General features: G+C 47.1%; 1 protein-coding gene across 5 annotated transcripts in view; it reads left to right on the top strand.

The window, feature by feature from the left end:
* The window catches only part of LOC139266719 (solute carrier organic anion transporter family member 4C1-like), a 202,972-nt gene that overhangs the window by 95,226 nt on the left and 79,816 nt on the right, over nt 1–27,930 (top strand). For all 5 annotated transcript variants that reach the window (XM_070884320.1, XM_070884329.1, XM_070884315.1 and 2 more), the window contains exon 7: nt 6,136–6,251. In XM_070884320.1, coding sequence (XP_070740421.1) covers nt 6,136–6,251 — 116 coding nt within the window. The remainder of the gene's footprint in view (nt 1–6,135; nt 6,252–27,930) is intronic.

Genomic DNA, 27,930 nt, shown 5'->3' on the forward strand with positions numbered 1-27,930 from the left:
AAGGTGGATGAATTAACTGCGCAGATAGCAGTTAACGGATATGATGTGATTGGCATCACGGAGACATGGCTCCAGGGGGACCAAGGCTGGGAACTCAACATCCAGGGGTATTCAGCATTTAGGAAATATAGACAGAAAGGAAAAAGAGACGGGGTGGCATTGCTGGTTAAAGATGAAATCAATGCAATTGTAAGGAAGGACATTAGCATGGATGATGTGGAATCGGTATGGGTGGAGCTGCGGAATACCAAAGGGCAGTAAACGCTAGTGGTTGTTGTGTATAGACCACCAAATAGTAGTAGTGAGGTTGGGGACAGCATCAAGCAAGAAATAAGGGATGTGTGCAATAAAGGTACAGCAGTAATCATGGGCAACTTTAATCTACACATTGATTGGGCTAACCTAACTGGTAGCAATGCGGTGGAGGAGGATTTCCTGGAGTGTATTAGGGATGGTTTTCTAGACCAATATGTCGAGGAACCAACCAGCGAGCTGGCCATCCTAGACTGGGTATTGTGTAATGAGAAGGGACTAATTAGCAATCTTGTTTTGCAAGGCCCCTTGGGGAAAAGTGACCATAATATGGTAGAATTCCTTATTAAGATGGAGAGTGACAAAGTTAATTCGGAAACTAGGGTCCTGAACTTAAGGAAAGGTAACTTCGATGGTATGAGGCGTGAATTGGCTAGAATAGACTGGCAAAGGATACTTAAAGGGTTGACGGTGGATAAGCAATGGCAAACATTTAAAGATCACATGGATGAACTTCAGCAAATGTACATCCATGTCTGGAGTAAAAATAAAACTGGGAAGGTGGCTCAACCATGGCTAACAAAGGAAAATTAAGGATAGTGTTAAAGCCAAGGAAGAAGCATATAAATTGGCTAGAAAAAGCAACAAACCTGAGGACTGTGAGAAATTTAGAATTCAACAAAGGAGGACAAAGGGTTTAATTAAGAGGGGGAAAATAGAGTATGAGTGGAAGCTTGCAGGGAATATAAAAACTGACTGCAAAAGCTTCTATAAATATGTGAAGAGAAAAAGATTAGTGAAGACAAATGTCGGTCCCTTGCAGTCGGATTCAGGTGAAATTATAATGGGGAACAAAGAAATGGCAGACCAACTGAACCAATACTTCGGTTCTGTCTTCACGAAGGAAGATACAAATAACCTTCCGAAGATACTAAGGGACAGTGGGTCTAGTGAGAAGGAGGAACTGAAGGATATCCTTATTAGGCGGGAAATTGTGTTCGGGAAATTGATGGGATTGAAGGCCGATAAATCCCCGGGGGCTGATAGTGTGCATCCCAGAGTGCTCAAGGAAGTGGCCCTAGAAATAGTGAATGCATTGGTGATCATTTTCCAACAGTCTATCGACTCTGGATCAGTTCCCATGGACTGGAGGGTAGCTAATGTAACACCACTTTTGAAAAAAGGAGGGAGAGAGAAAACGGATAATTATAGACCGGTTAGCTTGACATCGGTGGTGGTGAAGGTGTTAGAATTGATCATGAAGGACAAAATAGCAACGCATTTGGAAAGCGGTGACAGGTTCGGATCAAGTCAGCATGGATTTATGAAAGGGAAATCATGCTTGACGAATCTACTGGAATTTTTTGAGGATGTAACTAGTAGAGTGGACAAGGGAGAACCAGTGGATGTGGTGTATTTGGACTTTCAGAAGGTTTTTGACAAGATACCGCACAAGAGATTGTTGTGCAAAGTCAAAGCACATGGTATTGGGGGTAATGTGCTGACGTGGATAGAGAACTGGTTGGCAGACAGTAAGCAGAGAGTCGGGATAAACGGGTCCTTTTCAGAATGGCAGGCAGTGACTAGTGGAGTGCCGCAGGGCTCAGTGCTGGGACCTCAGCTCTTTACAATATACATTAACGATTTGGATGAAGGAATAGAGTGTAATATCTCCAAGTTTGCAGATGACATTAAACTGGGTGGCAGTGTGAGCTGTGAGGAGGACACTAAGAGGCTGCAGGGTGACTTGGACAGGTTAGGTGAGTGGGCAACTGCATGGCAGATGCAGTATAATGTGGATAAATGTGAGGTTATCCATTTTGGGGGCAAAAACACGAAGGCAGAATATTATCTGAATGGCGGCAGATTAGGAAAAGGGGAGGTGCAACGAGACCTGGGTGTCATGGTTCATCAGTCACTGAAAGTGAGCACGCAGGTACGGCAGGCGGTGAAGAAGGCAAATGGAATGTTGGCCTTCATAGCTAGGAGATTTGAGTATAGGAGCAGGGAGGTATTACTGCAGTTGTACAGGGCCATAGTGAGGCCTCACCTAGAATATTGTGTTCAGTTTTGGTCTCCTAGTCCGAGGAAGGACGTTCTTGCTATTGAGGGAGTGCAGCGAAGGTTCACCAGACTGATTCCAGGGATGGCTGGGCTGTCATATGAGGAGAGACTGGATCAACTGGGCCTTTATTCACTGGAGTTTAGAAGGATGAGAGGGGATCTCATAGAAACATATTAGATTCTGACGGGACTGGACAGGTTAGATGCGGGAAGAATGTTCCCGATGTTGGGGAAGTCCAGAACCAGGAGACATAGTCTTAGGATAAGGGGTTGGCCATTTTGGACTGAGATGAGGAGAAACATCTTCACTGAGAGAGTTGTTGACCTGTGGAATTCCCTGCCGCAGAGAGTTGTTGATGCCAGTTCATTGGATATATTCAAGAGGGAGTTAGATATGGCTCTTACGGTGAAGGGGATCAAGGGGTATGGAGAGAAAGCAGGAAAGGGGCACTGAAGGAATGATCAGCCATGATCTTATTGAATGGCGGTGCAGGCTCGAAGGGCCGAATGGCCTACTCCTGCACCTATTTTTCTATGTTTTTATGTTTCTATGTCAGTGGGGATGTCGCACTTTATCAGGGAGGCTTTGAGGGTGTCCTTGTAATGTTTCCGCTGCCCACTTTTGGCTCGTTTGCCCTGGATGAGTTCCGAGTAGAGCGCTTGCTTTGGGAGTCTTGTGTCTGGCATGCAAACTATGTGGCTTGCCCAGCGGGGCTGACCAAGTGTGGTCAATGCTTCAATGCTGGGGATGTTGGCCTGGATGAGGGCGCTAATGTTAGTGCATCTGTCTTCCCTGGCAATTTGTAGGATCTTGCGGAGACATTGCTGGTGGTATTTCTCCAGCGACTTGAGGTGTCTACTGTACATGGTTCACGTTTCTGAGCCATATAGGAGGGCGGGTATTACTACAGCTCTGTAAACCATGAGCTTGGTGACAGTTTTGAGGGCCTGGTCTTCAAACACTCTTTTCCTCAGGCGGTCGAAGGCTGCACTGGCGCACTGGAGGCGGTGTTGGATCTTGTCGTCAATGCCTGCTCTTGTTGATAGGAGGTTCCCGAGATAAGGGAAGTGGTCTACCTTGTCCAGGGCCACGCCGTGGATTTTAATGTCTGGGGGGAAGTGCTGTGCGGTGAGGACAGGCTGATGGAGGACCTTTGTCTTACTGATGTTTAGCGTAAGGCCCATGCTTTCGTACGCCTCGGTAAATACGTCGACTATGTCCTGGAGTTCAGCCTCTGTGTGTGCACAGACACAGGCATCATCCGCGTACTGTAGCTCAACGACAGAGGTTGGAATGCTCTTGGACCTGTCCTGGAGACAGCAAAGGTTGAACAGCTTCCCACTGGTTCTGTAATTTAGTTCCACTCCAGCAGGGAGCTTGTCAACTGTGAGGTGGAGCATGGCAGTGAGGAAGATTGAGAATAGGGTTGGGGTGATGATGCAGCCCTGCTTGACCCCGGTCTGGATGTGGATTGGGTCTGTGATGGATCCGTTGTTAAGGATCATGGCCTGCATGTCGTCGTGGAGCAGGCGTAGGATGGTGACGTACTTTTGGGGGCATCCAAAACAGAGGAGGCGTAGTACTGGAGTATAGAATGCCCAATGAGATGTGATGCCTCCGGATGGGCGGAAAGGCTCCAATCGGGGAGAGTGGGGGAGGCCTGGGCCCCCAAAGACTGGAAAGTTTTTTTCTTCAAAATTCTTAATTGGGACCCTTATACATGGTGCCAAAGAGGACTTGGCAGGGATCTGGGATCTCAGCAACCTCCCCACACCCCCACAGGATACCAACTGGCAGAACTTCATCTGGCAGTTCTGCCCACTGACCTAGTGCAAGTGGGGTGCCCTCCCACTGATTCCTCACATCTTTGAGGTGCGATTCCAGAATTTCACAGGCACAACCATTGAGTTTGTGTATTTATTTGTTTGTAAGTTACGTGATCTTTGAGTTTTCTAATTCCATTTATTAAGGTTCCACATGGTACAGCGTCAAGTGACTATTCTTCTGATTTCTAAGAACACTACATTTAACATTATTGATATTCAGAATAAGAATCTGGAAGGCCAAGGTAAAGCAAATAGCCATCTTCAGCATTGCTAAGAGTATTTATAAGTATAAGAACATAAGAACATAAGAAATAGGAACACCTGTTGATGTGGTGTATAAACTCTTTCGTGTGTTAGGTTTTTATGATTAGGAACTAAACCAGTGGTTTTCAAGCAGGGTGTCACAAAGTTCCTCGCTGTCACATGTCTTAATCACAAGCATAGTAATAAAAGTGGGCTGTGGTGGCTTGCCCTTTGATTTCCCACTTTTCTTCGGATGACTAGCCTGGCCTTTAGTCACTGCCTTCCTTCATGACAAGAATAAAGTTGCCAAATTGCCTAATTCTGCCACAAAAATGTGAACTATGGGAGGGATGCTCTATGATCTAGTGGCAGGAAGCTTGATTCCTGACCAATCCCTCCCTACATAAACTCTTTAGAAAAGGTGCAACTAGTCTATTGGAGGGAGTATGTAAGTCCAAATGGCAGATGTTCTTGCCATTTTCTTTGGCACAAATAAAAGCACAGCATGAAGAATTATTTCCAAACTTAACTCCCTTTAAAATAAGTTCGGAACACCAAGTCTGTGTGTATCTGAACACTTATTTGCATGACTGTAGTGTAGAAAATTCTGTCCAAAACAGGGTATCACCACTTCTACTCATAGCAAAAAGCATGGGAAGAGAAAAAAAGCTATTTAGCCAGGTCATTTCCATCACTATCCCAACATTTAATCTCCTGAGGAAATGCCTTATAGGATGGTTGGTATCCAACTCACAGTGGTGGTGGTGGGTGTGTGATTCTCAGGGCACCTGCCGGGCTGAAAATCACAGTGCAGCACTTATTACCCTGTTCTCACTGTCATCATTTGTGACCCGTCATGGAACTTGGTGACCTGAGTATCTACCTCTTTCAGGTGGGAGGCAACTTTTAATATGCTAATCAAAGTCCGATGCCATTTGTAGGATCTTGAAACAATTTAAAATTTACCTGATCCGTTGGTTGTGGGATCGCTTGGCTTGGTCTGCAGTGTGCTGCTTCTGTTTTTTAACATGCAAGTTGCCCTGTGTTGTGGCTTCCCCAAGTTGGCATCTCATTTTTAGGAACACCTAGTGCTGCTTCCGGTATTCTCTTCTACATTCCTCTTTTAACCATGGTTGGTCGTCTGGCTTGATGGTGATGGAGTAGTAAGGGATATGCTGGTCCATGAGGTTACAGATTGTGGTGGAACACAATTCTTCTGTTGTGGATGGCCCACAGCATTTCATGGTGCCCCAGTTTTGAGCTGCTTGATCTGCAGTTCTTAATTTATTCCACTTAGCACAATGGTAGTGCCACAGGACACGATGGAGTGTATCCTCAGTGTAAAGACAGAATGGTCTACACAAGGACTGTGTGATGGCCACTCCTAACAATGCTGTCATGGACAAACAAATCTGCGACAGTAGACTTGTGAAGACAAGGTCAAGCAGTTTAGTCCTCTGTGTTGGTTTTCTCTGCACCTGCTGCAAGTATGATCACTGGAAAGATAACGCAGCTGATCTTAGTCTTTCCACGATCAAACATTCAGAACACTAAATGCTCTCTAAGTAAATACATTGCATTTGAATAAATCATTAGTTTCCATTTCAGACTACATAGCTGTTACTCTATATACTGATTTGATTAATGGCGCTTTGATGCAAGGACAAGCACTATACAGCCTTAGTAGCACCAAGCATGGCTATAGCAACAATACTTCAGCTATTCTGCACAATTTTGTTTTCTTTACAGGTACAGCGGAAGTCCAACTTCAAAAGGTTTCTCAGGCCCATCGTTATGAAAGTGCAGGAGTTTTCAAACAGGATCATTTTGGAGAGACTTTTTCGGATTTCTTTGCGGTTCTGTGGGTAAGATTCCTGAACAAATTATTATTTTAAAGAGATGTCACCTAGTATGATGTTATACTATAATAAAAACAGAAAACGCTGGAAACACTCAGCAGGTCAGGCAGCATCTGTGGAGAGAGAAACAGAGTTAAGGTTTCAGGTCGATGATCCTTCATCAGAACTGGAAAAAGTTAGTGATATAACAGGTTTTAAGCAAGTGTAGGGGTTGGGAAAGTGGAAGGGGAGGAAAGAACAAAAGGGAAGTTCTGTGATAGGGTGGAAGGCAGAATAGATTAAGAAACAAAAGGGATGATGGTGCAAGGCGAAAGGAGATGGTAATTGGACAAGATATAAAACAAAAGATGACTCTAGATAGGGTGTAAATGGAGATGGCAGAATCATCAACAGTTGCCATGGGAAAGAGAAAAAAAACAGAAAAAAAGAAAGATAAATAGGGGCAAAGGTTATGATTTGAAATTGTTGAACTCGATGTTGAGTCCAGAAGTTCGTAAAGTGCCTAAATGAAAGATGAGGTGTTGTTCCTTGAGCTTACGTTGAGCTTTGTTGGAACAGTGTAAGAGGTCGAGGACGGAGAGATCAGAGTGGGAGTGGAGCGGAGAATTAAAGTGACAGGCAACCGGAAGCTCAGGGTCAAGCTTATGGACTTAACAGAGATGTTCTGCAAACTGGTCACCCAATCTGTATTTTGTTTCCCCAGTGTAGAGGAGACTGTTATGTCTCTAATAAAGTAATGTAACTGAGTACTGTCAACGTGAGTAAGTGTGACCTTAGTTCCTTTATTCTAACTCCAGAGTGTTGGTACAGCATGGGAGGCCTGCTTATATACAGTGCTCCCAAGGGATGCTGGGATCCCTTGGGACTCCAACAGGTATGCCCTTTGGTGGTGGTATAATACTGGTTACATAGGGTTGCATACATAACATCACTCTCTCCCCAAGTCAATAGTACACTTATTTACAAGGTGTCACGTTCTGGGGCCTTTCGCTCCCTAGTCGATTGTCTCGGTACAAATGCAGGTGTAAGTGAGTTGGTTGGTTCTTCGCTGGGCTGCTGTGCAGCTGGCCTTGCTGGGCTGCTGGGGATAGTGAGTTCAGCTTTGTGGTCAACCGTGATGTCGGTTGCCACTTGCATGTGTGTCGGAGGGTCGAAGTTGGTGGTGTCCTCTTCGGATTGCTCGTAGTTGTCTGTGAATCGCAGTTTGGTTTGGTCCAAATGCTTTCTGCAAGTTAGTCCATTTGTGAGTTTGACCTGAAACACCCTACTCCCTTCTTTGGCTATGACAGTGCCAGCAAGCCATTTGGGACTATATCCATAGTTGAGTACAAACACAGGGTCATTGACTTCAGTATCATGTGACAAATTTGTGCGATCATGGTACATGCTTTGTTGATGCTGCCTGTCCTTGACATGATCATGAAGATCAGGGTGGACAAGAGAGAGCCTTGTTTTGAGTGCCATTTTCATGAGCAGTTCGGCTGGGGGAACCCCGGTGAACTAGTGGGGTTTGGTGTGGTAGCTGAGTAGGACTTGGGACAGGCGGGTCTGTAGGGAGCTTTCTGATACACGTTTCAAGCTTTGCTTGATGGTTTGGACTGCCCGTTCTGCCTGGCCGTTGCACGCGGGCTTGAATGGGGCAGATGTGACGTGCTTGATCCCATTGCGGGTCATGAATTCCTTGAATTCAGCGCTGGCGAAGCATGGCCCATTGTCGCTGACAAGGACATCAGGCAGGCCGTGCTTGGCAAACATGGCTCGTAGGCTTTCGATGGTGGCAGTGAACATGCGGACAGACATTATTACACACTCAATCCATTTTGAATAAGCATCCACAACAACCAAAAACATTTTGCCTAGAAATGGGCCATCAAAGTCAACGTGGATCCTAGACCACGGTTTGGAGGGCCACGACCACAAACTTAGCGGTGCCTCCCTGCGTGTATTGCTCAGTTGAGAGCAAGTGTTGCATTGGCGCACGCAAGACTCCAAATCTGAGTCGATGCCGAGCCACCACACATGGGATCTGGCTATAGCTTTCATCATTACTATGCCTGGGTGGGTACTGTGTAGGTCGCATATGAGCGTTTCCCTGCCTTTCTTGGGCAAAACCACGCGCTTACCCCAAAAAGACAGTCTGCCTGTATGGACATTTCGTCTTTGCGCCGCTGGAATGGCTTGATCTCTTCATGCATCTCCGCTGGGACGCTGGACCAGGTCCCAAAGAGGACACAGTTTTTTTACAAGGGAGAGTAAAGGATCCTGGCTGGTCCAGGTCCTGATCTGGCGGGCCGTAACGGGTGACTTTTAATTTTCAAATGCATCCATCACTAAGAGCAAGTCTGCAGGCTGTGCCATTTCCACCCCGGTGGTGGGCAATGGTTGCCCACTGAGAGCATCAACGCAGTTCTCTGTGCCTGGCCTGTGGCGGATTACATAGTTATATGCAGACAACATGAGCGCCCATATTTGGATGCGAGCTGAGGCATTGGTATTAATCCCTTTGCTCTCTGAGAATAGCGATATGAGCGGCTTATGATCAGTTTCTAACTTAAACTTAAGACCAAACAGATACTGGTGCATTTTTTTTACCCCATAAACGCATGCCAGAGCTGCTTTTTCAATCATGCTGTTGGCCCTTTTGGCCTTGGACAAACTCCTGGACGCATAGGTGACCAGTTGCAATGTTCCCGATTCGCTTGCTTGTTGTAACACACACCCGACCCCGTACGAAGACGCATTGCAAGCTAGCACTAAACGTTTACATGGGTCATACAGAACAAACAGTTTGTTGGAACATAACAGATTTCTAGATTTCTCAAAAGCAGCCTCTTGTGATTTTCCCTATACCCAGTCATCTCCTTTGTGTAGCAACACATGTAGAGGTTCTAGCAAGGTGCTTAATCCGGGTAGGAAATTACCAAAATAATTGAGGAGTCCCAGGAATGGCCGCAGCTCCGTCACGTTCTGTGGTCTCGGTGCGTTCTTGATGGCCACCGTCTTGGCGTCGGTGGGTCTGATGCCGTATGCCGCGACCTCTGGCGGCAGGAAAACACACTTTGAGCGTTTCAGCCTGAGTCACATATGATCTAGCCAACTTAGAACCTCTTCCAGATTCTTCAAGTGTTCAATGGTGTCCCGACCTGTGATCAATATGCCGTCCTGGAACACCACGGAGCGTGGAACCGACTTTAGCAGGCTCTCCATGTTCCTTTGAAAAATTGCCGCGGCCGATCGAATCCCAAACGGGCCTCTATTGTAGATGAACAGACCTTTGTGCGTGTTGATGCAGGTGAGGCCTTTCGAAGATTCCGCCAGTTCCTGCGTCATGTAGGCCGAGGTCAGGTCCAACTTGGTGAACGTCTTTCCTCCAGCCAGGGTCACAAATAGGTTGTCTGCCTTGGGTAGCGGGTACTGGTCCTGTAGCGAAAAACGGTTAATCATTACTTTATAATCCCCACAAATTCTGACCATACCATCGCCCTTGAGGACCGGAACAACCGGACTGGCCCACTCGTTGAACTCCACCGGCGCGATGATGCCTTCTCGTTGCAGCCTGTCCAGCTCAATCTCCACTTTCTCTCGCATCATATGTGGCACCGCCCGTGCCTTGTGGTGAATGGGTCGTGTACCGGGAACCAGGTGGATCTGCACCTTCGCCCCCGAGAAACTGTCGATGCTTGGCTCAAATAACGACGGGAACTTGCTCAGAACCTGGCCACATGCAGCGTCGTTGACAGACGAAAGCGCTCGGATATCGTCCCAGTTCCAGCGGATTTTTCCCAACCAGCTTCTGCCGAACAGTGTGGGGCCATCTCCTGGTACAATCCATAGTGGGAGTTCATGCACTGCTCCATTATAGGAGACTTTTACTGCTGTGCTGCCAATTACAGGGATCAGCTCTTTAGTGTAAGTTCTCAGCTTGATATGAATAGGGCTCAGCTTGGGCCTGTATGCCTTGTTGCACCACAGCCTGTCGAAGGCCTTTTTGCTCATGAGAGACTGACTCGCACCCGTGTCCAGTTCCATGGATACTGAAATTCAACAGTCAATAGTTTGCGAAGGATAACCTCATGGCCAATGCCAAACACGAAAAAGTCTGTTAGCATTTTCTCCAGGAATCCATCGAATTCGCAATGTCCTGCAAAGCGCCTTAGTTCAGCAACGTAGCTCGCCACTTCCTGGCCTTCAGACCGTTGACATGTGTAAAATTGATTCCTTGACATCAGAACGCTCTCCTTCGGATTTAGGTGCTCCAGAACCAGCGTATACGGTTCTTCTTATGATTTGGCTGTTGGTTTCACCGGAGCGAGAAGATTCTTCATGAGGCCATAGATTGTTGCCCCGCAGACGGTGAGGAGGATCGCCCTTCGTTTGGCAGCTTTCGCACTCCCTTCCAGCTCATTGGCCATGAAGTATTAGTCGAGTCGCTTCATGAAGGCCTCCTAATCGTCCCCTTCTGAGAATTTCTCCAGGATGCCAACAGTTCTCTGCATTTTCGCATGGTGGTTCGTTATCTCGTCCCCAGTTGTTATGTCTCTAATAAAGTAATGTAACTGAATACTGTAGTCGTGAGTAAGTGTGACCTTAGTTCCTTTATTTTAACTCCAGAGTACTGCTACAGCATGGGAGGCCTGCTTATATACAGTGCTCCCAAGGGATGCTGGGATCCCTTGGGACTCCAACAGGTACACCCTCTGGTGGCAGTATAATACTGGTTACACAGGGTTGCATACATAACAGAGACCACATCGTGAGCTGTGAATACAGTATACTAAATTGAAAGAAGTACAAGTAAATCGCTGTTTCACAATGTTTTGCTAGATAGCTTTTCATGTTTATATACACGGCAACACACAAAATCATGACAGGGAGCTGTTTTGACATCGCAGGGGCGATTTTCATCTTTTGGTGTAAAACGGGTTGTATTCTATTTTGCACTTAAGATCCAAGCCCTGATTTCAACCGAATCCGTCTAGTGGGAATGGGGAAGAGTCAGGTCGGATGCCTGGTTTACATGCCATTCGATATTACTCCTCATTGACTTCAGTTGAGAGGTGCTAACGCTGAAGACAAATTACAGCCAGGTCAATCCAACAGTTAGAGGGCTGAGGCCAGGCACATAGGACACAGGCTGTCGACAGGAAGAGGTCTGCAAAAAAAGGCTAAACACGAGGAGAAAAGCTAAAACACAGTAAAAGAGTGAGGACCGGAAGAGTTCCGGTCAAAAGGTGAGGGAACACACAATAGTGTAACACAGAAAACCCAATGTCACTCTACTGGACCTGACCCCATGTAACGAAGCCAAACTGAGAGCACTGTGGCTTAGCATTCCTATTATAATACAGATTATGGGACCTGAAGCAACTTCTCTCGAGATGATCTTAAAGCACACCAAATGTGTGAGACCTTCATCATTTCTGCAAGAGAGTAGTAATTGTGGACCTTCCATTTTCTGTACTTTAGGTAGAAATGCCACGCAGTGCTAATGCTGCCCATTTAAATTGGACATTGTCGGCCAGCAGCAATGTCACCTGGTCAGAAAGTCTTTTTTTTTCTTATACTACATCCTCATTTATTTGTTAGTGTATTGTAAACTATGAGGCTCGTAATTGGTGATCATCCCGCATTAGATTTGATAGACGAGGACCAGAGGAAGACCAAAGAAAGCATGCAATGGACTGCGATTACACCAGAGGCAGACTGCTCTGCAGGCCCAGTTAACGTCACCTGGAAGTGACAGAAGAGAACTGCTTTGCAGGTTACCCTTCAGCAGAGAGGCAGTTAGAGAGCTGTGTCATATGTTGCAGAGACCAGTAGCCAACTTCCACCATAGAGACAGCATTGACAGCATTACAAAAAGCATGCAGGATCACCACCTCCCTTAATGCTTCCGGTTTCTCCCAGTCTATGCAGAGAGCATCTGCCATGTCGTTCAATTTTTAATATTTTTCCTACTGCAAAGCGACAGGAACATGATGGGGCAGTGCAGTTTCATAAAATACAGGAGTATCATTGCTGGCATCCACTTGGCCATCTGGGGCTGTCTGAGCAATGTCATGGCCAACATGACCAGAAAGGCTTCACTCTATCAATGTGCAGCTGGTCAATGTGCCAGGACGCATTAGTGACCAACCCATTACAAATAACTGGCTCTCTAGTGTACTGGTGCATTATCCACTGTTCCCTCTATCCTCCCATCAGATCTGATCCCATCGAAGGTGAAGATGAATTCACCTGTCCAGACTATATATCAGCTCTTACTCAGCGGTAGCATGCTACCCTCTGAATCAAAAGGTTGTGGGTTCAAACCCCATGCTGGAGACGTAAGCATTTAATGTAGACCAATGCTTCAGTGCAGTACTGAGTGAGTGCTGCACTGTCGGATGTGACGTATTACTGTGTGGCGCTTGATTGTATGCCTGCATGAGAGTGAGTAAGTAAGGGGAGAATACAACAAATAAAGGATGGGATTAGCTTTCAGCCTTGGGGAGATTTCCTGCTTCACCTTCTACCAATAAAGTTAAAATAAAAAGAGGGGATATATTAAATAAACGAAGAGGATAAAACCCCTTGATTGCATCCACACATTTTAAAAGAATCTAGGGAGCAGAGGCATTACAACACATATTTAATAATTCGTTGAAAAAAAATTTAATGCCAGAGAACTGGCGAATAGCTAACACAATAAGTATATTTAAGAAGGGGGATAGACCATATCCAGGAAATTATAGACCAGTCAGCATAACATCAGTGGTAAGAGAAATAATGGAATCCCCATTAAAGGAGAAAATAGAAGAACATCTAGAAACCAAAAATATAATAATGAATAGTCAGCATGGATTTCAAAAGAGAAAGACTTGCTTGATCAACCTCATTAAGTTTTTTGAAGAGGTAAGAGAGAGAGTAGACATTGGTAATACAGTAAATGTAATTTATCTAGATTTTCAAAAGGCCTTCGATAAGGTACCCCACAATAGACTGATGAACAAGGTCAGAGAATGCGGAGTCAGGGGACAAGTAGCAGAATGGATAGCTAGCTGGCCTCAAGACAGAAAGCAGAGAGTAGAGGTAAAATGTAACTATTCACAGTGGCAGAAGGTGGGTAGTGGTTTTATACAAGGATCAGTGCTGGGACCACTGTTGTTCACAATTTATATAAACGATTTAGGCTGAGGAATCAAAAACACAATTTCTAAATTTGCGGAAAACACCAATTTTTGTTTTTTTTTGGGGGGAGGGGGGCTTAGTCAATACTGAGGAGGACTGCAACAAATTACAGGAGGACATTAATAAACTTGCAGAATGGGCATGTAATTGGCAAATGAAGTTCACCAAATAAATGTGAGGTATTACATTTTGGTAGGAAGAATAGGAGGTACTTATTACTTGGAGGATGTGAGTCTAGGTGGGGTAGAGGAACAAAGGTCTTGGAGTATAAATACACAAATCACTAAAAGTTGCGCCACAGGTTAGCAAGGCCATTAAAAAAGCAAACCAAGCACTAGGGTTTATTTCTAGAGATATAGAATTGAAAAATAGGGAAGTTATGATAAACTTGTATCGAACCATGGTTAGACCACACTGAGAGTACTGTATACAGTTCTGGTCGCCATATTATGAAAAAGATATAGAGGCATTGGAGAGGGTGCAGAGAAGGTTGATACCAGAAATGCGAGTGTATACATATCAGGAAAGAATAAACAGATTGGGTCTCTTTTCTCTTGAAAAAAGAAGGCTGAGGGTTGACCTAATAGAGGTCTTTAAAATTATGAAATGTTTTGAGTGGATACAGAGAGAATGTTTTCACTTGTGGGGAAGAGCATAACTAGAGGCCATCAATATAAGATAGTCATCAAGAAATCCAATAGGGAATTCAGAAGAAACTTCTTTACCCAGAGAGTGGTGAGAATGTGGAAATCGCTACCACAGGGAGTGGTTGAAGCGAATAGTATAGATGCATTTAAGGGGAGGCTAGACAAGCATATGAGGGAGAAGGGAATAGAGGGTTCTGCTGATAAATTTAGATGAGGAAAGACGGGAGGAGGCTCGAGTGGAGCTATTGGGTTGACTGGCCTGTTTCTGTGTCATATATTCGATGTAATCCTTTGTATTCTATGGTTTTGTTCAGCATGACCTCCTTGAATGATATCAGTGTCCTGAATTTTTGGGATCTCCTCCTCGTCGCATTTGTTCCTTTCTGTTATGAGCCAACTTGTTCCTGAAGGAAAGAAATTGTGTTGTTTTTTTGACATTTCAGGAGCATGGCAATTCCCTCGTGATGAACCTGCAGCTCAGGGAGAGTAAATGAATATGCATCATGCAGCCAGGTTGTGCTAGATGGTTTGTTGGTGTGAAGCCCTTTGAAGATAGCAGTGTAATGAGAGTTCCAGCTGTAAGTTGTGGTCATAATGGCCATGCATGGTAAAGAGTTGAAGAGCTGCAAGGTTGTCTGCTATTCATAATGCAGCATTAAATGGATTATAGGTTGACAAGCAACATTTTGTGGCATGCATATTTGAACCATCTACCTGCTTTATGGGTATTCTTTCCTTGGCATCTTTCTTCAGGTCTGCAATCTTCTTATGCTGTGCAGCTTCCAGTAGCTGCAAACAATTATCTATCGCTCTTCTGGAAGAGGATTCAATAAAAAATGAAAAAAGTGTTAATAGTTTGCACATAGGCACGTGACATTTTTATTTACTTATAATCACTGAAAGATCTCACAGAGCAATTACTTTGGCTGTTCAGCTCAGGAGACAGCAAAGTATTACCATTTATAGTAAGAACTAGTAACTAGTATTCCGACTAAATACTGTGAATTCTAACAAGAAATAGATGAAGTCTGAATATCATTTGCCATCCCTGGCTTTTGTAAAGCAATGTTACAGCATGTTCTTATTTTTGGCATCCGAGATGATTTGGCACTCAATGACTGATTACTCTCTGTCTATTTTGTCTTCCTCCTCCATCACCTGTGATTATCTCCCACCTGCTTGCCATTGAAATTTACAGGCCAATGGAGACTGATGTGCTGGGATTGCTACAACTGTAATCCTAATTAGTCTGACTTTCATTTGCTTCATTTTCCCCAGTAGCATTATTTCCTTTCTTTGCCTTAATGGGAGTGGATTGTCAAAGAGTAGCTCCTTCTCAGAAGGAGGAGGAGCAAGATATGAAGTTGTGATGTAGCAGCAGGGGTATTCCAAATGGACACAGTCGCCCTGTGCGTAAGAGGGGGGGAAATCAGCCCGGGTTCCTGCTCCTGTTCAGTATGCAATGGCATGTGCTGGAAAATGCAGATGACTGGATGTCCAGTGAGGATAAGATCAGGCTCACGTGTCAAACAGCTTGGCTAGCACTCACTGTCAAGGTTCACACGCATGTGAGCTGCTAAAGGGCTGTGAGTCATTTGGAATCATAGCTCGGTGAGAGTTCTCGCCTTCAAGAAAGGAGTGGAAAGAAGAAACCGTGTGAATAGTGGGGAGAAAATATTCTGCATACTGCATAAGTATGGACAGGTAGTGTATGGAGGAAAAACACCCTTTGTGCTTAGCACCACTCATTGGCATCTGTTGGTAACGCCACTATGTCTTCTGGATGCATTCTGTATTTATAGGGCTAGAAATTCGGTATCACCTGCTTGGAGGCGGTGACGCCGCCGTACGCTACCTTTAACGGCAGGCGATGTCTACCACCTCAAAGTGAGATATTCAGTTGTATCACCCCAAGAGGCGAGTGGAGCACTAAGGGAAGCGTCGCACTAAAGGCCCATCGTGGGGCGGTAGCGCTTCTCAACATGAGGCGCTACGATACTGGCATCCTAGTGCCTAAAGAGGTGAGGTCGACCATGTGAGAAGTGGAAAAAAATGGAAAGGAGGCTAACAACAACCTTCCACAGGTAAGAGAAATAAGCAATTGTTAAAAGTTTGACTCTCAACACTTAGCTCTTCATTCCCTGTGATATCGCCCCGGGATCATCTGCTTCCCCTGTTGGAAGTAGCGGCAGGTGCCACGGCAGGTGAAAGCAGTCAATTTCGGAAACGCATCTCAAAGCAGGCATTGCACACTCTTGACATCACCAAGTGGGTGACGCTACAATGCGTAGCGCTAAATAACAGTGCCGCCGCTAAACCACCAGTGAAGTTTGCGGCTAGCTGTCATAGCGCAGAGCTCGGGTAGCACCTCTCTGGCGCTAATGGTGGCGCTAAACAACCGAATTTCTCCCCCATAATAGAGTTAACACCAGTTTGTTTCAGAAAGACGTCATGGAACTGTCAACAAATCATCCATTACATAATTGATAGGCCTCTTAATTAAACTTCACTTGAAATAATTAATAGTTTTAGATTTCAAACTCAAAAATAAATAGTGTCATTCGAAAGCAGTTTTACTGATTTGGCACTTTTATGATTAGCGTTTTACATGCATATTGGTTCGATGAAAAACTTAAATTTCACAGTCCCCTACTTTTTCTCTCTTTATCTATTCTATTAAAAATTATGGACTTTAATCTGGAAATTGCTGTCAACGTTAAGCCCAATAGCTGCAGTGCAGATCAGTAACTTAGAAAGTGTCAGTTTTGCCTCATTTTCCTTTTGATTCTTAAATACCAAAAATTGCTCTGGACTGAAAGTTAATTCTGAGTGCTACAACGGTGAACAAGCGCGTTATAGTAATTGGTTTACAAATTGTATATAGCCTAGAAATGGGCAGTGTTAAGTCTTAAATGAGGTTAAGCTGCTCCAGATGAAAATGGTCTCGGTAGCACACAAAATTTGTGCTCATTCTTCGTTAACATGATTGTAGTCATGATTTCAGTGCTAAAACTGATGCTCATTGGCTTTACACTGAACTGCTGCACCAATATCGGGGCCAGTTTAATTCAGTCATGATTGCCACAGGTGTTTTCGACTACTTAAAGGGGAGGTGCATTAATGTGTTGCAGCACCACATTGTCAGGGTAGTTGCATGTTCAGCTGCGCCAACAGCAAAGTAAAGAAGCGTCAGGACAAGGAACAGACAGTTACCAGTCGTCATGGTAGAACCAAGATGGAGGGAGACAGCCCGTAGGTTCTCCGATGAAGCTCTTTAGGCATTGGTATTCATGGTGGAGAGGAAATGGGCTATCCTATACCCTCAGACTGGCAGGAGGCCCTCACAGCACACATCCTGGATCATGTGGTGTGAGATCATGGATCTCGTGAAGGCCAGCACTGAGGTCCCCAGGACTCACACCCAGTGCAGGAAGAATAATAATGATCTCACGTGTGTAGTCAAGGTGAGTGAAGGCTTTAGCAAATGCCATATCTCACCATCTGCACCACAAGCTTCACACACTGTTCAATGCACCACACCCCTAGCATTCATAAAGCAACAATCTCTACCTATCAACTTGCACACAATGGCAGCTTTTCAACTATGGCAAGTCATTACCCAAAACACTTTGCACACTTCTCTTTCTATTGCAGGCCAAAGTTGCACATAATTGGAGGGAGCAGGAGCAAACAGGCGGGGGCCAAGCAGCTCCACAACAGCTAAACCAGCTTGTGGAGAGAGTACTGCAGATTATTGGGCTCCTCGTGGTAGAGGCGCCCAACCTCTACAACAATGGTATGTTCATCCCTAATCCTTCTCACATTCCACTTCCATCTCCACTCACAATCTATTCTCAATTTCAAGCTACTCATGCTGTATGCTTACATTTCTGGCTTTCTCCCACCCTTGCCATAACCTGACTATTGTGCCTTTCTGCTTTCAGATAATCAACAAACAGTCAAGCAGCCTGTCCCCGAGGGCACCGCTGAGGGGGGAGAAAAAGAGGAGGCAGAAGACACCGCATCACTGCATTTCTCACTCGCAGACATCAGCTCAGAAACTGACACTATGCGAACTTTAGTTAGTGTAGAAGCAGGATCTGCACAAGGTGAGGCACTGGGCACGAGTGGGCTGCAGCAAGGCCAGGGAGAAAGGGTAGCTCGGGTGCCAGCTCCCCGAGGGCGAGTTTGTGCGCGAGTTCTGCTGCACAGGGCTCGGATGAGGATGTCGATGGGGAGGCCTTCAGAAGAAGGATGATAGCCATACACACACAAATACTTGGTACAATGGCAAGGCTGCCAGATAGCCTCCTTGGCAATGTCAAGGAGCATGGAGGAGTCCGCCTACAGCATTGCTCGGGTCTCTACACAGAGCATGGAGCCGAGGATTTCCAGCCTGGAAATGATGGTACATTCCCAGGGAGACTGTGACAACCCAGACATGGCGCACATGATGGGTGATGTCGCAGTTTCCATTGCAGCACTGGAGGAAACAACCCAAAGTCTTAGTGCTGCAACGGAAGCTCTGACAGCTCTCAAGAAATCTCAGCATGTTGCCTCCCAAGCTCTGACTGCTGCCATTGTGGCTGAGTTTACCAGCACGACCGGGACTTGTAGGGTGTCGCAGCAGCCTGCTCCAACAGATTGCTAGGAATGCTGAGGCACCGCCCCGGGGGTGTGACAGTGGGTCAGTGAAGCATGATTCTGCTGTCCTATCTCAGGATGACAATATTCTTGTTCACACCACTGCCACTCTGCCATTGCCCTTGCCGCTACCTGTGAGCCAGCCAGGCCAGACTGCTGCCACCCATGCTGAAGTGGTGCAGTCTACAGCCAGGTCTTCTAGGTCTACAGCTGCTCAAGGTCATCCTGCAATGCAAGCTGAAGTCTCCCACACGGAAACTCAGCGCCTTCCACCATCATAGGCAGTCCCTCGGAGTCGAGGATGACTTGTTTCCATACTAAAAATGAGTTCTCAGGTGACTGAAGAGTCCAATGCGGGACCCACAGTCTCTGTCACAGGTGGGGCAGACTGTGGTTGAAGGAATGGGTGGGTGGGGGGGCCTGGTTTGCCATGTGCTCCTTCCTCTGTCGACGCTTGGCTTCAGCTTGTTCTTGGCCAAGAGATTCGAGGTGTTCAGCGCCTGCCCGGATGTATTTCCTCCACTTTGGGCGGCTTTGGGCCAGGGATTCCCAAGTGTCGGTGGGGATGTTGCACATTTTCAAGAAGGCTTTGAGGGTGTCCTTGAAGCATTTCCTCTGCCTACCTGGGGCTCGTTTGCCATGTCAGAGTTCCGAGTAGAGCGCTTGTTTTGGGAGTCTCGTGTCAGGCGTGCAGACGATGTGGCCCGTCCAGCAGAACTGATCAAGCGTGGTCAATGCTTCGATGCTGGGGATGTTGGCCTGAGCAAGAACACTGATGGTGGTGTGCCTATCCTGCCAATGAATTTGTAGGATCTTGCGAGGCAACATTGGTGGTACTTCTCCAATGTTTTGAGGTGTCTGCTGTACATAGTCAATGTCTCTCAGCCATATAGGAGGGCGTTGTTCTGTAGACTGAGCTTGGTGCTGGGTTTCAGGTCCTGGTCTTCAAACCCTCTTCCTCAGGTGACTGAAGGCTGCACTGTCACACTGAAGGTGGTGTTGGACCTCGTCATCGATGTCTGCCATTGTTGACAGTAGGCTCCCGAGGTATGGAAAATGGTCCACGTTGCTCAAGATCTCGTGGATTTTGATAACCGGGGGGCAGTGCTGTGTGGCGGGTCCAGAACTTCATCTTAAAGTGTGGAAGATGCCTGTGTGTGAATTCGTTTAAGGTGTAGTGGTCGTTGCACACCAGCTACCACACGGGCTTGACAGAGCAAAGTCTTGGTCCAGTGGCATGGGGATCCAAGACGACTGGAGACCAGGCTCTGCCATATGGGCTTAGTTCATACACACATGCATACTCCTACTGTCCTCCTTCCTCCTTCCTGCAGGTCCTCTCTCCTTGGGTTTCATAGGATGCAATGGTGGCCTCACGAACTCGCAGTTGGCCTGTGCTGCTCCGCTCCTGGGCCACAACTGCACTGCTCGTCGCTTCCGACCTTCGGGCCTCGTCAACAGCAAGGTCTCCCTCTGATCTCTGACCTCTGGGCCTCCCGCTGTCCTCCGACTTCCCGATGCCCTCCGACCTCTTCTGGGCCCTGACCCCGTCGCTGGGCTTGACCTCGCACCAAGAGACACCAACCAATCAGCTACCTGGGATGTCGTGATGTCCTCTTTGCCTTCGTCACACACCCTGGCTGGCTCGCGCTGCTCCCTGCGGTGGCTGGCTGCTGCTGCTGCTCCTCTGTTCCCACCCAGGTCGGATCGGGATGGCCGCCAAAGTTGATCCACCAGTGGTGATGCAGCTACTTGGGGAGCACTTTGTAGGAAAATAGGAAAAGTCATGCAAATGACAGACACCAAGGGATTGCACCAGGGTGATTAATTAATAGTATTATTGTAAATATGTCACGTGAATATTGATAAATTTATTAATTTTGTTTAGAATCTTTTGTGCTGTCTCAATTCAGCTTTGTTCCCAGGAGAAGCATGTGATATTCCATGAGACAGGAATAGTATGTTGAGGATGTGATGAACAAGGGGGATTGGAGTCTAATGAGCTGTTCACGGACAGCCTGTCCCGATGGATGATTGGGCGCCTACCTCCTCCCTCCCTCTTCCTCTTGCTTCTCGTCCTCATCATCTCCCTCCTCTCCCTTGTCCTCCTGAAGTGGTGGCACAATCCCTGCTGGCAAGAGCTGTGCCCTCATGATAGCCAAGTTGTGAAGCATACAACAGACCACCATGAAATGGAACACCTGCTCCGCCGGGTACTGGAGGGCTCTTCCCACTTGGTCAAGTGAGCAGAACCTTTGCTTCAGTACCCCGATTCTGATGGTCTGCTTAATGATTTTCCTGGTGGAGGCATGGCTCATTATTATACAAGTGTTGGGTTTGCGGGATGGAGTCATGAGCCAGGTGTAGAGCGGATAGCCCCTGTCTCTGAGCAGTGACCGTCGAGCTTGCTGTGGTGCCTGGAAGATTGCTGGCACACTGGACTGGTGCAGGATGAAGGCATTGTGACTGCTGCCAGGATAGCGAGCATTGACATTGAGGATTCGCTATGCATGGTCGTACACCAAGTGCACATTAAGTGATTTCTTCACTTGCAACCACACTCCGTTACCATATAATCTTGAAATAAGTAAAGAAAGCTGTTGGAGTTGCAGAAAGTAGCACAGATCCTATGTGGTTACGGAAGATCTCAGGATTGTTATACAGTGCCCGCAAAGCCACTTGTGTGCCGTTGATGGCACCTTACACCATGGGGAAGCCCGCTATCCTGACAAAGCCACATGCGCGCTTGTCCTGTTTCCGCTGAGAGAGAAGCAAGTGTAGCCTCTTTTGCTGGTGTACAGAGCCTCAGTGACCTCCTGGATGCAATGATGTTTGGCGAACTGAGATTTTAGCTATGTCTCCTGCTGCAGATTGGAAGAAATTGAGGGCCACGGTGACCTTGACTGGCACTGGGAGAGCCGTGTTCATCCTGCTCTAAGGCTGCAGGTCTGGTTGCAGGAGGTGGCAGAGTTCTTTGACCAACTCCTTGGTGAAGCAAAGCCTCCTAAGATACTACTCTTCGTTTAATTGGAGGTAGGAGAAGTGCTGTTGGCGGACACTAGGTGGTAAGGCTTCCTGTTGCTAGGAATCCCTCCTCCTCCTCCCACTGCACACACGTTCCAGCCTTCCTTGCTGCCTCTGCTCCCTCTGCTGCAGATCCTGCCGTGCAAAGTCGACTGCCCAGACAGGCCCTATGACTGTGAGCAAGTGTTGTGAGCAGAAGTCTTTAAAACATAATGATGGAGTTCTTCACTTGCAACAAATAAGTAAAGAAAGCTGATGGAGTTGCAGGAAATGGCACAGAGCCACTCAAACTGTAGAACCATGTCTGGTGCAACTGATTGCTGGAGCCTCCTTCCTGTGGCTGAACGCCTGCTCTCTATCGTTTAGATATGCTGGTAAGTTCAACGGCGAGAATAAATACTGCAGATCTTGCGTCAAGGAAACATTGCACACTCCCCGACATCACGATTTCAACTGCACAGGAGTGAGGGAGGGAGGGAGGGGAGATGTATAATACAGTACAACAACTAAATTTTATCTGCTGTGCATGCTCCATAATTTTGTCTTGCAAAGAGGCCTCAAGAACAGAATGCTTAAGCAATATTGGAGCAAGTTGTTGAAATATAAGTGGTTTGCCTTAGGTGTTTTCGATGCACCCCCACTTTACACAAGTTCTAGACCTGGGAGTGATTACTGTACTGAACAGATGGCTGAGTCACGGACAAATAGCTTGATCTCAACCGTCAATGCTTTATTAAAGCTACCTCAATACAGCAAAACTACAAGTAAATACAGTGCAGTCCAATACCCTGGCATGCCAAAACCGCCTCTATCGCAAATTACCCAACGTCTAAACCCTCTGCTCGGATCCACAGTGTACTACTGAATCTGTAACAATGGGTTGGGCGTACCTCTATGGTCCTTGTAGCAAAACCTCCCCACTAAAACCCTTCTAAGGCTTGGTTGGGAGAACACACGACGACACCTCCTCACACAGTGACTGAGATCTTAAAGATACGTGGGCAGGGATGATGCTCACTGATTCGATGGCTTACTCGCTGCTTCTTCTGGTGAAAACATGTCTCTTCTGGTTCTGTACTGTCTATAGTATCCAAGTCCCAGTCTCAAGATTGGCTTCACAGTTGAATAGCGAGGCTCTGGTTGCTCGTTGGTGGTTTCTTCTCTCCGTCCCAGATGGAGTGCTCAGTCCTTGTAGAGGTGAAGCAAGAGAGAGAGCGATGGCCACACAGCCACCTTTTAAATCCAAAGTCTATTTGCTTCTTCTGGCCAAATAAAGTTTTTCCTTGTTTCAAGGCTTCTGTCTGAGTGGCCCATGTGTATTCCATTGATGGCTGGTGATGGGTTTTCACTTCCAACCAGTCTGGGGCTTAATGGCTTTCTTTTGTTCTGGTTTCCCACCTCCTCTGGGTTATCTCATCCAGGTAATGGCTTGATCACTGACCAGTTTACATCTGATCTATCTCTGAGTTCACATTGCTTAACAATGGACGCTCCATCTTTACCCAATACCTGTGATAAGTTGCCTTCTGGCCATTGTAACTTGTCACAGACCACCCCTGCCCATCAGATGTACATTCTGTGTACAAGATGGAAAAATACCTGGGCCCCTCCCACAACAGGCTGCCAGCTCTTGCTGCAGTGAGAAATATTAAAACGCAATGTCCAGATAATGCCCAACAATCCTTGGGGAGCCGATGCTTACAGAAATTGACAGGAAAGAATTGAGGGCTGAGCCAACAGTGCACCAAGGAAGGCTGGAGCACAAGACACTAATACAAGATGCCTTCCAAAGGGTGCTCGAACTACATAATTTCTTAAAACTGCAATCTACAACTGTGCCCAAATGATCTTCTGCTGCACTGTCCTGCAGCTTCTGAAAGGCTATGGGCTAGATTTTCCATTTATTTTGCATGCTTAACGTCCATTTTAACGCTGAAATGATGTGTAACGCCCAGGTATCGGCCATTTAGCCACAAAATGGAAACTGATGCCCATTTCTCGGTCACTTATCGCTGAGCGTTACTTTCTGCATGTGCGTAATGTCGAGGAAAAAATAATTCTGTCCGCCCACTTTTTTGGGGCGGAATCATCAGAATGGGCGATCCTAACGCCCATAATATCGGCCAGCGTTATTTCCGGCATGTAATTAACGCCTAGATTTTATAATACCGCCCATCCACTGTTTTTTGTCATAAAGATCACATTTGCAGAAACTGACGCCCAGTATATCGCCCATCGTTACTTTCGGCACCTCGCACACATCTCGCTCACAGTATTATTCGCCGAAACAACTGCTGGGTAAAAGTGGAACTAACGAACTACTCGCAGCGGTATGGACGCCATGTTCTAAATCACATGTTGCATCATTTAAAAGGCTGCTCTGCTTCAACCTCGGGATGTACTCTGGAGATGTTTGGAGGTGATGTGAACATCTGAACAAAGATCTTATCATACTGTGGACGATTGGAATTTACTAGGTGTCTTAGTGGGGGCATTCATTCTTTGTGACCAATCGGTGGAAAACAGATAACGATTGAAATGGGCCCTGTCCTTTCTCACCCTCTCTTGATGACCATTCACGTTGCAGACTCGAGATGGCAGAAGGTGCACTCGACAGCATCGTGTGCCCAATGTAAGACGTGACGGTCTGATGAGGAGGACCAGACGTTACACCCTCCCGCAAGTACAGGGAAAAGCAGTTTTAACTCAACTTGTGCGACACCACCTGCCTTCGGAGACTGCGCTTCCACAAAGAGGTTATCAGTGAGATATGCCAGCTCATAAGGGGAGATCTGCAGCCTGCCAACGCCATCAGGACTGCACTGTCCATCCAGCTCAAAGTCACCGCGGCACTGTCGTTCTACGCATCGGGTTCTTTTCAGGCCTCAGCTGCCGACATTTGCGCCATATCTCAGCATGCCACACATTGCTGCATTAGACAAAGTCCATCCTGCGTGACCTATCAGCTTCCCTATGACCAGGGAGGCTCAGACTGAGAGAGCTTTAGGATTCTACCGAATTGCTAACTTCCCCAAGGTGCAGGGAGCAACAGACTGTATACACATCGCGAGGCGGGCACCTTTTCAGAATGCAGAGGTTTTCAGGAACCACAAGGGGTTCCACTCCCTGAATGTGCAACTCAGTGTCGATCACCAGCAAATTATTATGGCAGTGAATGCTAAATTTCCGGGCAGCATCCATGATGCTTACATCCTGCGTGAGAGCACTGTGTTAAACAAGTCAGATAATCAGCCATAAGGTCAATGCTGGATGCTTGGTGACAAAGGATATGGCCTCGCCACCTGGCTGATGACCACCCTGCGTGACACCCACACCGAAGCCGAGAAGCGATACAACGAAAGCCACAGGTCCACTCACAATATCGTCGAGAAAACCATTGGCGTGCTTATGCAGCGCTTTAGATGCCTGGACCACTCAGGAGACGAGCTCCAATACCACCCTGAGCAGGTAGCTCAATTCATGGTGGTGTGCTCCATGCTGCACAACGTGGCTATCAGGAGGGGACAAGAATTGTGAGAAGGGTCTGATGGTCCACCCCAGGAGAGAGAGGAAGAGCAGGACGAGGAGGTGGACGCTGACCTCGGGCCAGACAATCAGGCTGACGCTAAAGCCATGCCTCCGTCCCCCTGTAGACCGCAGGAAAGGGCCCAGGGTGGCATGATAGCTGCAAGACTCTTGAGTCAGGAGCTCATAAATGAGCGCTTTGCCTGATAGAACGTTGGTGGTATTTACAAGGCTGACACTGCTGGGTGTGCAGGTCATACATCAATGGTGTGCACCACCTTGATGACAGTTACATTTTAAGTTGATTTGAAGTTAAGTGTAATTATACCCATTGATATTAAGGAATCACCAGTGAGTAATGGTGCAGCTATCTGAACCAATGCGCAACAAGATTATGTTAAATAAAAAACGTTTAAACTGACCATTTGTCTGAAATCATAAGTATATCTGTGAAAAGCAGCTCTTCACCCACCTCTTTCCCCCGCCCCCCCCCCCCCGCCCCTACTTCCCCTCCTGGCTCCAAGCCATCTGGCCGAGGAGTTCCTCAGGTGCTGTTTCATTGAGGGGGGGGGGGGGGTGTGGGGGGATGACGGCAGAACCTCTGCTTGGACGGATACGGGAGAGGACGGTCCTGAGGTGGGAACGTGCTCCAAGCCAGAAGCAAGATGTTACTCCTGCCCTCATGTGTCTTTGGCAATGGGAGTGCGGCACCTTTGGGTGCAGTGCCATGCTCCGGGACCACTGGGAGCTCTCTGCCACCAGTGTTCCTGGCTAACAGCTGCAGGGCCTCATTCATCCCTTCCATTTTATGCATTATTTGTTGGACAAAAACTCGGTGGCAAACTATGTTCTTGGTGCTTAGGCTTTTTGCTGCTGGTGAATCTCCCTCATGCCTCCCACAACAGCCAGACAAGCACACACCGCAGCCACACACGCTTTCAGTGCCTCTCTGCTCCCTCTCTGTCTCCTCTTCTACGCATGTAATTGTAAAGTCCTGTCTCCTCAGTACAGATTCACACGAGGCATGTAGTGAAGTCAAAGTCACTCTGGACCTGCACCTTTATTTCACAGCTCTGGAATGCTGCACTTGCCTGAGACCTGTCTTTATATATCTGTCTCTTGCAAGTGCACCCCTGATGGTAAGGTATGCTGGTGGTTACAGGTCATATCTTATTACAGTTACGTATAGCATGTGAGGATACAGTTATATATAATAATGTAAGATACATGACATCACCCTCCCCCAAGGTCTTATTGTCTTCATAGGTTCAGTCTCTCAGGTGGTCTACGCTCTCGCGTGGAGCGTCTGAGTTGTGGTTCACTTGTTTGCCTTGGTGACTGTTTTTCTTTGGGTGTGGTTGCTGGTATCTCGCCTGGGCTGTCTGTTTCGATTGGTGTGATTGTTGTTGACTCGTCTGGGCTGTCTGTTGGGATTGCCCCTTTCCTCAGGTTGTTCCCTCTGTCTGTCCACCAGGTGTGGTGCGAGTTCCACATTGTAGTCTGCCTCTGGTTCCGCAGTGTTGTTGATAAATCTGCTTTTGACTTGGTCTACATGCCTCCGGCAGGTTTTGCCATTTCCATTTGTACTACCAGTAGCCTGTTTCCTTCCTTGCCTGTTACTGTCCCTGCAAGCCATTTGGGACCCCTGCCATAGTTTAGTACAAACACTTTGTCCCCCTCTAATTTTTGTCATGGTACTCAACTTACGGCGCTTTGCCTCAATGATTTCGTGCATGTCTGGGAGGATTAATGAGAGCCTTGCTTTTAAAGTCCTTTTCATCAACAGTTGCGCGGGGGGGATCCCAGTCAATGAGTGCGGACGAGATCTGTATGTCAGCAGCAGTCGCGACAGGCGACCCTGCAGCGTGGGACCTTGGATTTTAAGCATGCCTTGTTTAATGATTTGCACTGCTCTCTCCGTCTGGCCGTTGGAGGCCAGCTTGAACGGTGCCGTCTTGACGTGATTCATGCCGTGGTCAATGATAAAATCTTGGAATTCTGCGCTGGTGAAGCATGGACCATTGTCACTGACCAATATGGCAGGGATTCCGTGCATTGCAAACATGATTGCGAGGCTCTCCACAGTAGTGGAGGTTGTGCTCGAGTTTAAAATGGTGCATTCGATCCACTTTGAAAATGCATCTACAACTACGAGGAACATTTTGCCCGTGAATGGGCCCGCATAGTCTACATGCACCTGCGACTACGGTTTGGTAGGCCAGGGCCAGGAGCTCAGTGGAGCCTCCCTGGGGGCATTGCTGAGTTGGGCACAAATGGTGCACCTTCGGACGCAGAGCTCCAAGTCCGCGTCAATACTAGGCCACCAGACGTGGGATCTGGCTATGGCCTTCATGAGAACGATCCCCGGATGCTCGCGGTGGAGCTCCCGGACAAATGCCTCTCTGCCACGCAGAGGCATGACTACTCAGCTGCCCCACATCAGGCAGTCTGCTTGTAGTGATAGCTCATGCATGTGCCTGTGAAAGGGTTTTAATTCCTCGGGGCAGGCATCGCCAGCCTCTGCCCAGTCACCAGTTAGGACACATCTTTTTACTAAGGATAACGTGGGTCGCTGGCCGTCCAGGCTCTGATTTGGCGAGCCGTCATGGACGAACCTGTGGACTCAAAGTCTGTACCTGGTCTGTGCCTTATGGTATAGTCGTAGGACGCCAGCA

Source organism: Pristiophorus japonicus, chromosome 1 (genome assembly GCF_044704955.1).
Source record: "Pristiophorus japonicus isolate sPriJap1 chromosome 1, sPriJap1.hap1, whole genome shotgun sequence".
Taxonomy (NCBI): Eukaryota; Metazoa; Chordata; class Chondrichthyes; family Pristiophoridae; genus Pristiophorus; species Pristiophorus japonicus.